The sequence below is a fragment of the Cervus canadensis genome, chromosome 4, assembly GCF_019320065.1.
Source record: "Cervus canadensis isolate Bull #8, Minnesota chromosome 4, ASM1932006v1, whole genome shotgun sequence".
NCBI classification, from domain to species: domain Eukaryota; kingdom Metazoa; phylum Chordata; class Mammalia; order Artiodactyla; family Cervidae; genus Cervus; species Cervus canadensis.
Window position 1 is genome coordinate 48,199,149 of NC_057389.1, and position 17,543 is coordinate 48,216,691.

The 17,543-nt window shown below is 50.3% G+C and overlaps 1 protein-coding gene across 1 annotated transcript; it reads right to left on the reverse strand.

Annotated features, from left to right (window-relative positions):
• Positions 1 to 3,252: 3,252 nt before the first annotated feature.
• On the reverse strand, positions 3,253 to 16,051 carry PCYOX1L (prenylcysteine oxidase 1 like). Its single transcript, XM_043465016.1, has 6 exons — positions 15,672 to 16,051; positions 10,989 to 11,195; positions 9,337 to 9,511; positions 7,251 to 7,462; positions 4,631 to 4,771; positions 3,253 to 4,193 (listed from the first exon to the last, which is right to left on the reverse strand). The coding sequence occupies exons 1-6, from the start codon at positions 15,994 to 15,996 to the stop codon at positions 3,535 to 3,537; spliced, it is 1,719 nt and encodes a 572-aa protein (XP_043320951.1). The 5' UTR covers positions 15,997 to 16,051; the 3' UTR covers positions 3,253 to 3,534.
• Positions 16,052 to 17,543: the final 1,492 nt, after the last annotated feature.

The window sequence follows — 17,543 nt, forward strand, 5'->3', positions numbered from 1 at the left end:
CTTTTTGTGGGGTAAGGGCCTGGGAGCCCCTCCGGGTGCCCAGGGCATAGGGATTGGGTGAAGAAACTTCTAATGTGGGTGGGACTGCCTGTCCTCCTCCTATGAGAATATCAGACACACAGAGGCTGGTGCTCAACGAACGCTCGTTAATTTCATATGGATGTTGCCTTTTTGTTTTTCTGGGCTTCAGTTTTCTCAACTGAGAAGCAAGCAGTGGGATTTAGGAATCTCCAGGGTCTTCTCTGGTTTTACCGTTCTGTGACTTAGGAGCCTGGCCTCGTGAGCTTGAGCTGACAAGTTGGCCTTTCCCAGTTCCCTGGTTTAAAGGCAGCAACGGGGAGTTCAGGATCTTCGGAGAGCCGGGTCTACACTTTCCTCCCAAATTTGTGTGCTCTAAATGGGTTTCCTGTTTTCCACTGTCTGGTAAGAAACTCCCCCTCCACAAGAACAGAGGCCTCATCTAACTCCTTCAGAGCTGCATCTCCAACACTTTGTGCAAAATAGAGGTGCAGGGCTTGGTGAATGAATGCATGCACTCATGCACAGATGGAGAAGGAAATGGCAACCCTCTCCAGTATTCTTGCCTGGAGAATCCTGTGGACAGAGGAGCCTGGTGGGCTGCTGCCCATAGCGTCTCACAGAGTCGGACACGACTGAAGTGACTTAGCATACATGCATGCATTGGAGAAAGAAATGGCAACCCACTCCAGTATTCTTGCCTGGAGAATCCCAGGGACAGAGGAGCCTGGTGGGCTGTTGTCTATGGGGTCACACAGAGTCGGACGCGACTGAAGTGACTTAGCAGCAGTAGCAGCAGCAGCATGCACAGAAGCCTCTAGGGGGAGCCCACAATCTGCCCTTTGCTCCTGTTGCTTCTTCAAAGGTGGGTCAGTAGCAGGGCATTCCTCTCTCCCTCACTATTCCTCACCTACCCCAAATTCTACCCTCTAACCACCCGCTCCCCACAAAGTGCTGAGATTTTGCTTGGGTTACCTGCTCTAAGGGTGGAGTCTAGGGGGAAAGTTTTACACATCTACTACTTGTTGGAAAAGACCGATGCTGGGAAAGATTGAAGGCAGGAGGAGAGGGGGTTGACAGAGGACGAGATGGTTAGATTGCGTCACTGACTCAGTCGACATGCGTTTGAGCAAACTCTGGGAGGTGGTGAAGGACAGGGAAGGTGTGCTGCGGTCCATGGGGTTGCAAAGAGTCTGTCACAACTGAGCGACTGAATAACAGTGTTGCACCCAGAACTACTGAGGTGGTGTGACCTCTTTCCTGTTTCATTTGGCAGGTTGTAGGGATCTGTCTTTGCAAATGCTGTCTTCTCCCAGAGAACTGTGGACCCATGGGGGCCTCTTTCCTGGACTAAGAAGGCTACGGTGGGCTCTGAGGCCAAGGCTTCCTGCTGGTTTCCTCACTCCCTTCTGCTGCCTTCGGGAATCTCTGGCTTTTCCTTATAGGCAAAGAGGTAGTGGGATCCAGCTGTCAGGTTTGGGCTTGTGGAAGCAGGCAGAGTAGGCATCTCGGTCTGTTTTTGTTCTGAGCTGTTCAGGCCTGCCTACCCAGACAGAGGAAGTTTCTGAGGACTAGCGAGCCCACTGCAGTCAGGCTGAGGATCAAGCGTATCTGGCCCTGGTTGGCCTTTTCTGTGCACACACCCTGAGGGATGCGAGGGTTTTTAAGGACAAGTCTGGTATTGGCCTTGGTCCTCCAGCCCCAGTACCAGTGATCATCAGTTACACCACGACAGCCCACAGCATCCTTATTTCAAACACAAGCCTTGACAAGAAATCATTGCATGTAGGTTTCACTGGAGCTGAGAGGAGGGGAAGGGAACAGCCCCATCCTGCATCTGGTTGACCTCTCCCCAGCACCCTTTCCACCCCTCTGATCTTGTAGTCTGGAGATCACCTCTTCCTCAGGGCTGTTCTAAGGTGATTAGTTTAATCTCATCCCTTGTGTCCCAGGTACTGGTCCAGTAGCTAAATCCTAAGTCACCTGTACGTGGTGTTCATGTGACCACAGGAATTGGTTTAGTAAGGGCCCAGTAGGCCCAGAGCCCAGACTCTGCTTCAGGGCTCATGAGAGAAGACCCTCTGGCCCTGGGAGCTGTTAGCGGCCATCTCTGACCATGAAAGAAGTGATGACGCTGGCATTGCACCACACTCAATGCCTGCCCTGTGCCTGGACTTTAATAAGACCCTTTTATTGCATAGGCTAGTTTGGGTTTGGTCTTTTACTACTGCCACAACCAAAAGTATTCTTACTGATGTGTGTCGGCTTCCTATTTCCTATAATGACCAATGAGTGCATGCTATGTGCACTTCAAAGTCACCATCTCTTTCACTACCATCACTTCCGCATAGTAAGAGCAACTTCAGACAGATTTGGGCCTCTGCCACCTTGAAGGGTATTTTGTCCTATACTGAATTCAGTTAACTTTTAAGGAGAAGCTCTGGATTTAAATTGTATGAATTCAAGAGACTGGGCAAATTCGTTCCTCACTATGGGCTTTTATCTCCATCTCTACGAAAAGAGGGAAGTTAGCTGGATGATCTCTGGGACTTTTCCTATTAGGAATTTACAATGCCAATGTCATTTGGCAGCATGGTATCCTCCTGGGGATGTGGGCCCTCCTCGGAACCAGGTTTAGCTGGTTTGAATAGGAGTTGGGCATCCAGTCTCCAACAAACTTCATCACACCACCATCTTTCCTCCCTTTTCTTTTCTGGGTAGATGTTTGGGGGTGAGGCACAACTGCCTTCTACAAGCTGGGAACTTGTCTTCTCATAAGACAAGACTCTTAATGGACAGAATGGTCATTTCTTCTAGTTGCCAAAGAAAAAAGTGTTCCTCTTTCTATGGCCTGGTATATTTCCCTTTTCCCACTGGTTGCCAGGAGGCTGAGCTAGGCTCCCAGCTCTGCTGGGGTAACCATTTCTTCCTTGTATCCTTCCAGGCATCTCCTCCAATATGCAGTGTTGTTTAAAGACTTGGGTGGTGTCTAGTTAAAGTTCTTAACTAGGTACTTGCATCTAGGAAGTCTAACATATAGGAGCTATTATCCTGTCTTATTTATGTTTTCTCATCTTCCCTCTATTTGTAACCATCTGGTTACATATGTTTCATTGGAGGTGTTCTTAGGTACCTGTTGGGAGTAGACAATAAAGAAACTGGACTCAAAATTCTCTGCCTTATATTCCCTACCACAGTTATCACCGTCTTCTACTTAGAAAACAAAGTCAGAAGCAGCTTAAGATGGATTTTTATTTCTTCTTAAAAAAAAGATAAAATAAATAAGTGAATACATTGGCTTGAATGTTCTTCCCCTTCTCTTACTCTCCCCCTTCAAAAAAAAGCAACCACTGTGAGAATCCTTAAGATGGAAAGGCAGAGAGTGGGTCACCGGGACCCACACAGGAGAGGTCAGAGAAGGACTCTGTGGGTGCGCGTGGCTTACACGATCTTGGCTGCTGCGAAGGGCGTCCTTCTTCAGCAGAGGCTGGACATTTCCAGCTCTCCTCGGAGCCCTCACAGCTCGGTCTTCACCTTGTGCATCAAATCCTTTTGGTCAATCTTGTCTAGGTCCTGGTACCAGCGGTTGAAAGCCAGCAGTGCCACGTTCTTGGCAGCCACAGCCGTCACCTCCACGGAGCTGGCCGCCCACTCCAGGGCATTGAGGTGGAAGAGCTGGTCGTGCAGCGTGAACCGTGGGAGGGGGGTGTGGGGGCTGTGGACGGGGTGGGCCTGCCACTCAGCGGTCTGGACTGAGTAATAGGAGCGAAAGAGGGTCTTCAGCTGGGACCGGAGGAGGGCCTGGGGGGACTGGACTCGCCAAACAGCGGCCTCCTGAGGCTGCTTCCGCCGGAAGTTGGCTGAGATGTTGACAGGACAGATGTTGTCCAGGGCACAGAAGAAGCTGGGAAAATCTGTGGTAAGGATATTGGCAAAGGGGAAAAGCTTAGGGTCGGGGAAGCCAAAGTAGGAAGAGTTGAGGTAGCCGTGGACCAAGGAGACGACGGTGGGCTGGAAAGAGCCCTGGACGACATCAATGGGCGGGTCGAATCCTTCAAAGGCGATGGTGCTGCTGTTGTCCAGGTGCAGGGGGGTGGCGATGACCACTATGTCATAGTTGTCAGAGCCCGTGCCCGCCTCATTCTCATACCTGACCCGATACAAGGGTTTCCCCTCTGGATGGAGAGAGAAGAGAACACAAAAGTCAACTTCTTTCTTGGCTTCTACCCATTACCTGCCATCCAGGGCCCAGCAGCGAGGGGACAAGACCCTGGGTGCAGCCGTGCCGTCCAGCTGCTGTGTCAGCTGGTATGGTGGCAGGGCGAGCCCTGGACCGGAATCAGGAAACCCAAGCTCTTTCTCTGGCTGTCGAGCTGACTAGCTGGGAAACATGGGCAAGGCTGTGAGTCCTCAGTGGTCAAATGAATGGGGCTAGATGAATGCAAGTCTCTGCTTCCTGGCTCTGACATTTGAATCAGGACAACACTGCCCTCTGGTGTCACTTGGCAGTGCTGGGAACTGCACCCCAGCAGAGGAGTTTTAGGGATAGAGGAGGTGGAAGTGTTCACTGTGTAGGAAGGGAGGGGTCGGGGCCCCAGCTCTGTCTACTTACCTGTTGGCTGCAGGGTCACAGTGGTCACCGTGGCATGGATCACGTTGGCCTTGGTAAGCTTCAGCAGACCAGAACAAACCAGCTTGTTGCCTCCTTCCACAGACCACAGGCTACCTTGGGCCCCCGCTAGAGACATGGCTCCTGGGCAAAGGGGGAGGGAGGGCAACCAGTGGCTTCTCAACCTCTAGGCAGTGGGGCTGGAGAGTCCAGCACCATCCTACCCAGGCCTCTGTCCCAGGCCAAGACTCCTCCCAACTCCGGCTCGGAGAGACAATACACAGAAATGAATACAATAGAATTCACAATGTTGTAAAGTAAAAACATTATCCTCAGTGCAAGAGCCACTATAGAAGACCACGGATTGTATGATTCTATTTAAATAGACTGCCCAGAATGGGCAAATCCATAGAAACACAGAGCAAATTTGCGGTTGCCTAGGGCTGGAAGGCTAGGGGATGCTGGGGGAACTGAGGGCTATAGGGATGAGTTTTGAGGGCAGTGAAAATGTTCTCAAATTGATTGTGGTGATGGAGACACAGGTGTATGTGTGTGCACGCTTAGTCGCTCAGTCATGTCTGGCTCTTTGCGACCCTGTGGACTGTAGCCCACCAGGCTCCTCTGTCCATGGGATTTTTTTTCCAGCAAGAATTCTAGAGTGGGTTGCCATTTCCTCCTCCAGGGGATAGTCCCGACCCAGGGATTGAACCCATGGCTCCTGCATTAGCAGGTGAATTATTTATTGCTGTGTCACCAGGGAAGCCAGATGGAAATACAACTCTGAATGTTCTGAAAGCCATTGACTCCTACACTTTAAATGCGTGTACTGTGTGATACATGAATTATATCTCAAAGGATACCTACAAGATGCTGAAAGAGTGAGCAGGGTCGTCTCACTGATGGGACTAGGCAGGACCAGAAGGCTGGGAAGGAGCTAGCAGCGGCCAGAGGAAGAGTATCCTGGGCATGTGGGAGGTACTTGTTAATTATAAACCTTTTCATTCATTTATTCAGCAAAAATGGTCTGAGTGCCTATGATGGTCAGCACTGCTGTAAGGATATCTCAGTAAACAAAGGGGACAGATTCCCATTGGGAAACATGCATTCTAGTGGGAGGAGATAAAACAAGTCAATTCAGTAGCCTGCTAGAAGATGATACTGGCAGGGCAAGGGGACTGAGACTGCTGGGGGTAGGAGAGGTTAGGCAGCTTCGATGAAAAGGCAACATCTTCCCAGAGACATGGGAGGCAAGGGTGTACTATGACTGCTCTCCAGGAAGATTCTTCCAGGCAGAGGGATGGCCACACAAAAGCCTCAAGGCGGGAGTGTACCCGGGACTCTGGAGACACGGCAAGGAGACCAGAGTGGCTGGCCTGGAGTGCGTGAGTGGTGAGATGGTGAGACCTAGACCACACAGGGCCCTGCAGACCACTGGAAGGACTTTGGATTTTCCTTGAAGGAAAGTAGGAGCCGTTACAGTCTTACATGCAGGCCTGACAGGATCTGTCTTTTGTTTTAAAAGGATCATCTGGGTGATGTGTTGAGCTTGGAGGGGCCAGGGAGTGGGCAGAGGGTGGGGGACCTGGTAGGAGACTTGTAGCAATCCTGGTGAAGGACGCTAGTGCTTAGACCAAGGAAGAGACACTGCTAGGAAGCAGTCAGATTCTAGGTATACATGGAAGGTAAAGCAGATGGGATTGCCTGACACACGACACAAAGGATATGAGAGAAAGCAATGATTCAAGGTTTTGGCTGGAGCAACCGAAAGGAGTAATTACCAGCCAAGCTATGGGGAGGCTGGGAGGGGCAGGCTTGAGGGGAAAGATCAGAAGCTCAGGTTTGAATGCACTGAGTCTGAGACGCCCATTAGCCCTTCCAGTGTGGACACAAGGGTGACGGCTGACACATGAGCTTGCAATTCTGGAGACAGGTCTGGGCTAGAGGTCATGTTTGGGAGTCAGGTGGGCGGAACTGAAGCCCCAAGACTGGCTGAGCTCACCAAGGGAGGCTGAGTAGTTGAGAGTAGGTGAGAGCCTCACCAAGTTGAGGCTGAGTAGAAGAGGACACAGGACTGAGCCTGGGCCTTCCGTGTCAGAAGGCAGGAGAGGAGAGGGACCCAGCCAAGCAGGCCAGTGTGTGCCTATGTAGTTCCTTGGCCTTGAATGCCCCTCCCCGGCCCTCCACCGCCCCAGTAAAATCCTTCTGTATCTTTCAAGGCCCAGAATAGTCACCACACCTTGGGGAAGATGTGCCCTGATGTCTCTCTTGGGCAGATCTGTGTCCTGTACTGGGAGATGGTGGGTGATACATGTGCCCGCCCACCCCAGTAATGAGCTGGGAAGATGCAGTGCTCTAATAAGTGGACACCCAGGGGCCCAGAGGCCTTAGTGGGGCAGATCATGAAACCAACCCAAACAGGAGTGGCAGAAACACCCCGGACCTGAGATCTGAGCTTCCCTTTCACTGTGAAGTGAGGTGAACACCCTCTCCTGCCAACTGAGAGGACGGATGCCAGAATCAAAGGGTGTTGGGGTGATGTCATGTACTGAGTCAGGTAAATGTAAGGTTATTACAGGGAGGGCTGGGGAAGGGCAGGTGGGCAGGCTGAGGGCTGGAGGCTCACCGGCAAAGGCGGGCATCGCTGCTGACTGGCCGTAGCTGGCCCGCAGGACGGCGGAGACTACGTCGTCAATAAAGCGCTGGGTGACGCCCACCTGGAGCAGGGACTCAGCCACAGAGCGCTGGGTCATGTTGACAAAGGCGGATTCCCCCAGCGAGTAGAGCAGTTCCTCCACACCCGAGAAGGCATAACCGTGCGCCTGGTACTTATAGATCCTGGGAGACATGTGGACCCAGAGTCCTTGTGCAGAAAAGCCTTTCTGCTGACCACCTGCCGCTGGGTCACTGCACCTGGGGGCCCACCCCTCCTCTCCATGTAGGGGTAGGAGAGGAAGCTTGTTATGTGACCTTTGGTCTATTTGCTGGCCCCCACCTGGAGGGACAGCCCAGAGAGAAGGGCAAACACTTTGGATCCCACCAGAACCTGGCTTCACATGGTGGCTCCTCTGAATGACAATCATATCACCTCTCAAGCCGCTCCCTAATGAGGATGCAGTCCTCTTCTCACTCAGCTGGGACTGCCAAGCAGTGGGCCATGCCTACCCCCACTGACATATCCCCTCTCCAGCAACAGCAGCTCTTCCCTGGCTTCTAGGACCACACTGGACCCCATGGCAGCTGCATTATGCCAAAGTTGTCATGCTTTCTGCTAGCCTGCCCTGTCCTGCCCCGTGGCTCGGTCCAACAAGGCTCCCACTCACCCCCTCACTAATGTCTTCTTCCCACACGACTCTCCCCACCTAGAGGACTGGCATTTTTCTGGAGCCGCCGGCTGATGAACTTTTGGATGGTGGCCTTTGGAATGTTGCGTCTGCTCGGGCTGTTCTGTAAATGTGCCGGGTTTGGTTGTTGACAAGAAGCCCAAATAGAGGTGTCCAGAAAGCAGTGAGAAACTGCTTAGGTAGTGGGTCTGGAACTTAAGGGGCAACTGGGACTCACAGGTAGAGGCTGTCTCCCACAAAAGGGAGAACTTGGTGCTGGGGGTTTGGATAAAATTGACAAGGGAGAAAACTATAAGAGGAAAGAGGAGTGAAGACCTAACTTTGGGGCTACCCGGAGAGTACAAGGAAGAAGTGCCATAAAAAGCATAGTTACAGGAGCGGGAAGAGCAGAGAAATGCCAGAAACCAGGAAGGAGACCTGGAGGCCATGAACAAGTGTCGGATCCTGAAGTCTCTGCACCTAGGCCGGGAAACAGGGAGAACCGTTGGAAGGACTGACTGTCGGGGAGAGCTGGGGACCAGCCTGGTGTGTGAGTGGACTATGAGGGGTGGGCACAGTGACAACAGGATACTTGCCCTTCTTATCTGGAGTTGATGCGGAGGGGGCTGGGACATGAGGAGGAGATAACTGGTAAAGAAAGGTGTTTGTTCTAGATGGGTCTGGAGGACAGAAGAGTTTGTAAATGGTGGCCCACAGGTTGCTTGTGGCCTGCAGATATGTCTTATTTGCTTTGTAAGATGAACTGGTTGCAAGCACTGAAAAACTAATTTCACATACAATTGGATTTCCAGTTTCTTCTGAAAAACTGGACGATGGTGCCCTGTGAGGCTGGCATTCCCATGTAGCCACAAGGGGCTTGAGCAGAGAGCTAGCTGCCCATTCAGATGCGGCCTGGCTCTTCAGGACCCCTCACTCCTTATCCTTCCCTTTCACTAAACTGCTTCACTTATTCATACCTCAGGGAGGCCCTTGAAGGTGGCTGAGTTTGCAACCCATGATTTTCTTTTTGGCCAGAGCACAAGGGATGTGGGATTTTAGTTCCCTGACCAGGGATCAAACCCATGACCCTTGCACTAGAAACACAGTCTTAATGACTGGACCACCAGGGAAGTCCTGCAGCCCATGCTTTTATTTACCAGTTCAGCCACGGGAAAGAGGATGCCAGTGTGACAACACGAGAGACCACGTACCGCTGTACTAAAGTAAGTCCCTTGCTGATGCTGGGGGTGTGCTCGGAACCTGGGCGGAATTCTCACACCCAGTGAGTACCTTTTCCATTTCGACAATGTATAGTCAAGTTGGTTTTTTCTGCACCTCTTTTCCTCTCTCCCTCTGGAAGGCCCTCCCCAAGGCTCTGCCCAGCCTTACCTCATGAACTTCTCCATGACCTCCTCCACCCACATCTGCAGTCTCAGGAAGCTGATGCCGTAGTGCCACCAGAGGCGGAAGAGGTTCAGCAGGTACCAGTCCGTCTCCTCCAGCACGAAGTTCTCCCCATTGAAGATGGCGCTCCTGCCTCCCACCTCGCGCCGGTGCCGCAGCCCTGAGGAGACAAGGAAGAGGCCCTTAGGTCCCCGACAGAGGTCCCCCCTGAACCCCAGGGGAACCTAGCAATGCCCGAAGCTTAAATTCAGGGCCATCCTGAAGGATCACTCCACCGAAGGGAAGGTGACACTATGGCGCATCTGTGCCGCTTGTTCAAGAACAGTGAACAGTGTGCTGGGGAGATGTCTGGCCTGGCTAGTCAACAAAGAAATGAAAATTAAACTCGTATTCCGTTTTATTTGTTTTTCTAACAGGGATCTACTCAGCCATGAGTGAGGGAGATTCAGTCGTCATCCTGGATCGTCCAGGCGCTGACAGCCATGGCACTTGCTCTGGGATGGTGGCCCGGGGCAGCAAGGCCACAAGGAAGAAATCACAGCTCCTGACAACCACCAGCACTCTACACCCGACAGAGCCCTGGAGCTTCGGATCTCACTTCATCCTCTCACAGTCTCGGGAGAGGCAGGACAAGAGTCAGTACCCCCCAGGTAAAGATGGATAGATGGAAGGTGAGGCTTAGAGATTATAGGGCCTGCCCTAAGTCATGGGTTTTTCTTTTTCCCTCCTATTCCTGTCCCTAAACCACAAAGTTCCCCTACCCAGAGGCAACCAGTAAGTATATTCCTTCAGGATCCTTCTAGAGATATTTTGTGCCAACACTTATAAATGTGTACACATTTGTGAGCTGTCCCTCCCTCCACCCAACCCCATATACTATTAATATACACAGTGGCCTGCACCTTACTGACATGTGCATCTTAATAGAGTGTTCTCTACCTGGGCATATAGGACTTGGCTACTGGATAGTCTGCTATGTGCTTAAAAAATATTTAGTCTCAGATCCTAGTGGATGGGCAGGTAGGATATTTTCAACTTTTTACTATTACAAACAGTGCTGTGATGAGTAACCTCATGTGTCTGCTGCTCTGTACGCCTGTGACCACACTGACAGGATCACTTCTGAGAAGTGGAATTTCTGCATCCAGTGGTATATATATTTGTGGTTTTGACAGATGCTGCTGGGGCTGAATCTCAGCTCTCTCACTTATTAGCTGTAGGGCCTTAGCCCAGGTGTATACACTTTCTGAGTCTCAGTTTCCTTGGGAGGAGATACAGCACCCATCTTGCAGGCCGGTAGGAGGATTAGAGGTAATGTCTATGTACCATCCAGAAGGACGCCAGGTGCTTGGCAAGCACACAGCATGTGGAAGCCATTATGATTATAGATTATTGAGAAGCAGTAACCTGATGGGGAAAGAAACTAGTCTGGGGGTGGGGCTGTCAAACCTGAATTCTAATCCAGGCTCTGCAACTAACTCACTGTGTAACCTCAGGCAAGTTCCTTCCCCTCTCTGGTCTCAGCTGCTCCATCTGTAAAATGAGGAGATTGGGCTACATGACCTTCTGGCCTTGACCATCAGGGTCACCTGGGAAGGGCCCGAGGGCTGCCGCCAGCCCCAGGATGGTGCACTCACCCAGCTGCTTGACGAAACCCTGCATGTGGAGGCTCAGGGAGTGAAAGGAGGCGGCGCCGCTCTCATAGTGCTGCTTGTTGACGGAGATGGTGGCTAGGCGGCCGCCCACGGTCCCCTTCTCGAACACGTCGATCTGCACCCGGGGGCCAAAGTGCTGTTGGAGGAAGTGGGCCACAGCAGAGCCCCCGATTCCAGCTCCAACAACAGCTGTCATCAGGCCCAGGAGGCAGGCGTGAGGAGAGACAGAGCAGGCGCGTGAGACTGTGGGTCACTCCTTCTCAGTCTCCTGGGCCAGTGGTTTCCTAGGTACTCGCATCTCATAGGCTTTTAACATCTCAGAAAGGAAATCTGTAGACTAGTGCTTAGTAAAGTGTTAGCTGCTCAATCATTTCCGACTCTTTGCAACCCCATGAACTGTAGCCTGCTAGGCTTCTCCATCCATGGAATTCGCCAGGCAGTAAAGCTATCAATAAACAGCAAAGTACAACCTGCAAACTATCACCTACTATAACCCTTATTTTATAAAGAAAAAGACAAGTTGGCAGCAAAGGGGCAGGGAAGAATCTCAAAATTTATTTAAGGGAATAAATCTAACTTTATACAAACTCATTGAAAGTCAAAGTGAAAGTCACTCAGTCGTGTTCGACTCTTTGCAACCCCATGGACTGTATGTAACCTGCCAGGCTGCTCTGTCCATGAAATTCTCCAGGCCAGAATACTGTTCCCTTTTCTAGGGGGTCTTCCCAACCCAGGGATTGAACCCAGGTCTCGCATATTGCAGGTGGATTCTTTACCATCTGAACCACCAGGCATATTTTACTATGAATTGGTGAATACCTGGTCACTGCCAGGTAAGATTAGTTACTAAGTTTAGGTTAGTTACTAAATTACTAAGATTAGGTTAGATTAGTATTAGGAATCCACTCCTTAATCCAGGGGTTGGCAAACTACAGCCTGAGAGCCAAATCAAGGCAGATTTCTGTTTTTGCAAGCTGAAGCTTTATTGGAATGGAACCATGCCCTTTCTTTGGCTTATTGGCTATGGCTCTTTCATGCCAGGCAGAGTTGAGTAAAGTTGGAACAGAGACTGTAAGCACAGCCTAAAATATTTACTCTCTGGCCTTTAAATTAAGCAGTCAGCCAACCCTTGGTCTATTGCAACTTCTCACCTGACACTTAAGTCATTTCCATATCCATGTTTGTCAAGCCTGGAATTCAGCCTGTGACAGATAACTCATCACCATAGAGGGCACTATTTTTCACTTTGGACTCTTGTTATAGTTTCAGCTTTTTGACATCTTTTTGGGTCTTACCCACTGTCTTCACTTCTCCTCCTTCTTTCCTTAGTTGCAAACTTAGTTCATATACCATCAATATTCTGATCCAAGTCACTGAGAAGAGCGTGTGACTGGTCAGGGCTCTTGCTACTAGGAACCACTGATCAAACAGACAGTAATCATCACACAGCACTGAGAGGATAGTGAAGCAGCTGTGGAGCTCCTGAGCCGGACAGCCATGCTGCCCACAGTTTTTGCCCACCAGGTACCTAAGACACAGCTTTCCTCTCACCTGACAGTCTAGTAACCTACCAAAGAGAAGGAGATTTGTCCTTACTAGACCCATGGTGGGCTTTCCAGGTGGCGCAGTAGTCAAGAATTTGCCTGCCAATGAGGGAGGTACAAGAGATGCAGGTTCGATCCCTGGATCAGGAAGATCCCCTGGAGGAGGAAATGGTAAAACCCACTCCAGTATTCTTGCTTGGATAAGAAGCAAGAGGAGCCTGGTGGGCTACAGTCCATGGGGTTGCAAAGAACTGGACACGACTGAGCACACACACACACACACACACACACACACACAGACCCCTGTGGGACCCTAAGACTACTAACTCTTGTCAAGAAGGCAAAACTACAAGGTTTTTTATGATCTGGTCTCCATTTACTTATTCTGTGTCCTGCCTCAACCTTGCAACACTCCACCTTCTTGTCTGCCTCAATTTCTTTTTTTGGCCATACCATGCAGCATACGGGATCTTAATTCCTTGACCAGGGATAGAACTCGCGCCCCCTGTGGTGGCAGCACAGAGTCTCAACCACTGGACCACCAGGTTAGTCCCCTGCCTCAGCTTCTTTTGCTGTGGAAGAGAGATGACACCCTGTCATGCCTGTGCCTTTGCCCATGCTGTTCCCTTTGTCAGAAACGCTCTGTCATCTTTTGCCTTGCTGACCTCTGTGGCCCTTATATGTCATTCTTAGCTGGCTGTCCTGACCTGCCTAAGACAACTGTCCCTCTTGCACTTTCCCACAGCATACTCTCCTTACCCTGGCCTGGTCCGTGGGACACTACTCAAATGATCTGTCAAGGACTGAGGGCAGGTCCCTATGTCCCCTGATTCTGGCAGGCAGTAGAGCTCACTATTCCATTTTGAAAGAAAAAATTACTTCCTTATTCTCAGTGTTTACAAAGCCGCTTCCAAGGATACCCTTTAACCTTTTAAACCAAGTGCTTCCCACCCTTTCCACTTTTGACAAAGCCCTGAATCACCCCCCCCCCCCACCCCCCGCCCAGAGAAATTGCTATCACAAGACCTAGAAGCTGCCTAAAGGCTATAGGGAAGCAGAAGACCTCGACTCTCTAAGAACTGGCTCCTTCAACACCAATGACCTGACACCTGCTCTCTAGTCTGTGGTAAGATTTGCTGCACATAGAATGAATAAAACAGAGAGGGCCCTGTACCCCCTGAGCATGGGCAGGGAACGAGAGGACAGATTCATGCAGTTAGCAATGACAATGCGTGACCAAGTACAACAGCAGGATTCCAGAGAATCTTGAGGAAGCAAGGAAGTCTGCCTGAGAGCGTGGGCCCCATGCTTCACAAGGGAAGCAATGTAGATCAGGATCCTGGAGGACAGTGGGTTTTACCGTGAGCAGAAACCCATTCTCTGCGGAGAGAACAGCATGAGCAGGGCCCGGGTGGAATTACAAGGGAATTTAAAGGGTCCAATGCCACACCAAGGTGTTCAGATTTGATCAAGAAGCAGCCTGAGGGTTATGCCATCTTAATAGGAAGCTCCTCATTCCCATTATGGGTAGAGCCCAAGCCACCAAGGACGAACAGAAGCTCTGATAAGAGCACTGAGGAAAATCAAGAAAGTTGCAGGAAGCTTGGCATTGCCAAGTCTCTTGCCTTGATGATGCCTGGGGTGAGGTGGGTAGGGCCAGCTGGAATGAGGCGGGCAACAAGTTCTGCATTGGCAGAAATGGTTGAGCTGTGAGGAGATCCTGCCCCTTCCTCAGTGGTCACTGGGAAATGCCATGCTCTGCTGCCCTTTCTCAAGAGATGCTGGAGCCCTGCACATCAAGACCCTGCCTGCCTTTCTTCTCCATCCTTCAAAGCCTGGCTCCAAATCCATCTCCTTCATCAGGCCTTCTCTCTCCACTCTGGCTCTCAGGATTCTCTCTCCTCTGAAAACCCTAAATGTTCAGTCCTAAATTGATTTCTGGCACGCTTCAGCCTGTCTTAATCCTTTATGGCCTGAGCTGGGGTTTGGTAATGCAGACCTTAGCACTGCACTGGCCCCATTATGTCTGTGGCACTCCCATGGGGCAGCCCTCCCTCCCAATGAGAGGCACTCTGCTCCCACACCAGAAACCCAGCATCTCTGCCTACAGAAATCTGATATATGAGGGACTTGGAAATCTTTGATTCATGTTGAGTCAAAATGACAAATGTTAAGAGGAAAAAAGTATAAACAAATATGGAATGTTAGTCAGTTATATACATGATCAAGTATTTAGCAGTATGTCCTGATGCCTGCAATTTATTTTGAAAAGCATTAAAATGTAAGATGGATTAATGGCTATGGGATAGGTCTGTGACAAATATAGTAGCAGTTTCTTAACGCAGAATCTAGGTGCTGGGTAAAGAGATGATCAATGTATAAGTCTTTCAACTTTGGTCTAGGTTTGAAAATTTTCAACATAAAATGTTGAAAAAAAAAAAAAAAAGGCAAATAAATAAGAAGACTACTGTGAAAAATTCCTCACTTTGTCATTCAGCAAATCTGTCCCCAGAGGACTTATCATGGGTTCTGTCTCTCCTAGAACTGTCTCCTACCCTCCATGAGGTTTTTGGCTTAGATGTTACTTCTGGAAGCCCTCCCAGAGCCCACAAAGACTGCGGTGAGTGCCCTTCCTCTATATTCACAGTCTTTCTCAGCCTTAGCACTAACTTCCTTGTATTGTGAAGTCTCTCCTCCTCCGGACAGGAACTATGGACCAGTGCCTGCTACACAGACGACCCTCAATAAACCTGTGTGAATGACATCATCCAGACAGGCCAGAGTCCTGGGGGCACCTGGCAAAGAGCCAGGTCGAGGGCAGATGCTCAATGCCCCCGAACCTGCTGGTGAGATCAGTGACCAGTCCTGCCCCAAGGCTCTTTTCTACCCCAGGTAGCCCTGGACACAGACCCACGCCTCCCTCCCCATCAGCACCTTGCCTACTGCGGCCCCCTTCCTCGCCCAGTCGCAGTGCTTCGGCTCTTCTCCACCCAGCTCCTCTGCCGAGGACCCCTCCCTCGAGCAGCTGCCTTCCCCTTCCCCCATCCAGCTGCTCCCGGCTGACAACCCTTTTCCCTCGCAGCCCTCCCCAGATCTGCACCCCACCCAGTCCTTCCCGCACCGATTTTACTGGGCCGGGCATCGCCTGTAGCGGCGGCAGCGAGGAGCGCGGCCAGCGCGGCGAGGAGCCGGGCAGCGTGGGCCATGGCGGGCAGCGATGGGGGCAGCACGCCGGGGCTCGGGCACTGGCGGGTTGGCGCTGGGTTCCCCGCCCCGCCCCAGCGCCCAACTGGTTGTTCCGCCTTCCAGCCTCGCTGGTCACAGCTTCTTATTGGACAAGCGGCAGTCCCTCTTCGGCACGAGGCCCTCATTAGCCGCATCTCTCTGGGGGCAGGCTCTGTCATTGGCAACTTCTCCGTCCCGCCTCCTGGATGCGGTTTCCTCATTGGCTGGCTTGTCCTGCTCCGGCGCAGGTGTGCGCGCTTTGGGTGCTCAGCATCAGGACCCAGGCCCAGCTCCGGCGAGGCTGATGACCGAGAAAAAACTGAAGCTTTGACGATCTCCGTTCAAATCCAACCCCTGAGCGTTAGTAGCTCTGTAACGTGCCTTCTCTGTCTCATTCAGTTTCCTGCTCTACCTTTCTAGGTGGTTGTGACAATCACGTGAAATAAGGGATGTGAAATCACTTGGCAGTGTCTGCAAGTGCTGGAAATTGCTGACCAACCATGCAGCCAGGATGCTAGAGGCTACTTGTTTCAGCATGCTGAAACAAAGCCAGATGCTTTCCAGATTGCTGTTAGTTACCACGTGCCTTTGCAGCTTTGATACACAGTTTGTGTCTCTGCCTTCTACTTCAAAAACAAAAGGTAAGAGTTTCATCCACTCTTAGAGGGGAGAGGAATGGTAGAAAGGAAGAGATAAGCCCCATTTTCACCCTCTAAGGAAACAAAAGCAGCTTCACTATGGCTAGTTTACACTATAAAGGACAGATTTCCTCTCACAGAAAATAAAATTGGGGATGAGTTTCAGAATAAAATAAAATTCGTGTGTATGCAGCCAGATTATGGCTAAGAATAGAAATAGAAGGGACTCTGAGAAGAGTAAAAGGGCATAGAGCTGAGATTACAGCCAACTTTGTGAGTCTTAACATGGCCAAACTGGATTATTAGTAAAATGGTAGATGAATAAACATGCATTTCCCATATTAAAAAAACCCAAAAAACAAAAACACTTTTGGGCAATATTTGTGTTAAAATGCAAAATCAGACTCAAGATACTCCTTTAAATTACTGTTTTCTTTTTGGCCTCACTCTGTGGCATGTGATCTGCATTCCAACTTGTGCCCCCTGCATTGGGAGCAGTCTTAACCACTGGAATGCCAGGAAGTCCCTTAAATCTTTTAAAACAAGCATTCATTGATCACGTTGTGCCATGTTCTCTTATGTGCTAACAGTATGATCCATGCAGTATTTTTTTAATAGGGTAAAATCATATTAAAACTCAACTTTGCTTTTTAGTAAGTAAAGTAAATGTCGCTCAGTCGTGTCTGACTCTTTGCGACCCGATGGACTGTAGCCTACCAGGTTCCTCCATCCATGGGATTCTCTAGGCAAGAATACTGGAGTGGATTGCCATTTCCTTCTCCAGGAGATCTTTCCAACCCAGGGATTGAACCCACGTCTCCCGCATTGTAGGCAGACACTTTACCGTCTGAGCCAATTTTAGGGTCCTTGATAATTCTAGATTTTACAGCTCTGTTTTTTCCTGTTAGGAAAAAATTCTTCTAATCCCACAATCCATGTGTATCAAAGTTGTAGGACAAATTCAAAAAAGCTGTTTAAGAGGAAAACCAAGGAGCCATAATTCTGGTGGCCAAGGTACAAAACAACTAGTAGTGAGACTGAGAGTAAGGTTGGGTGATTCCAGCAGTTATTTATTGCTGCATAACAAACTACCCCAAAACTTAGTGGCTAAAGGTAACAATCACTTTTTT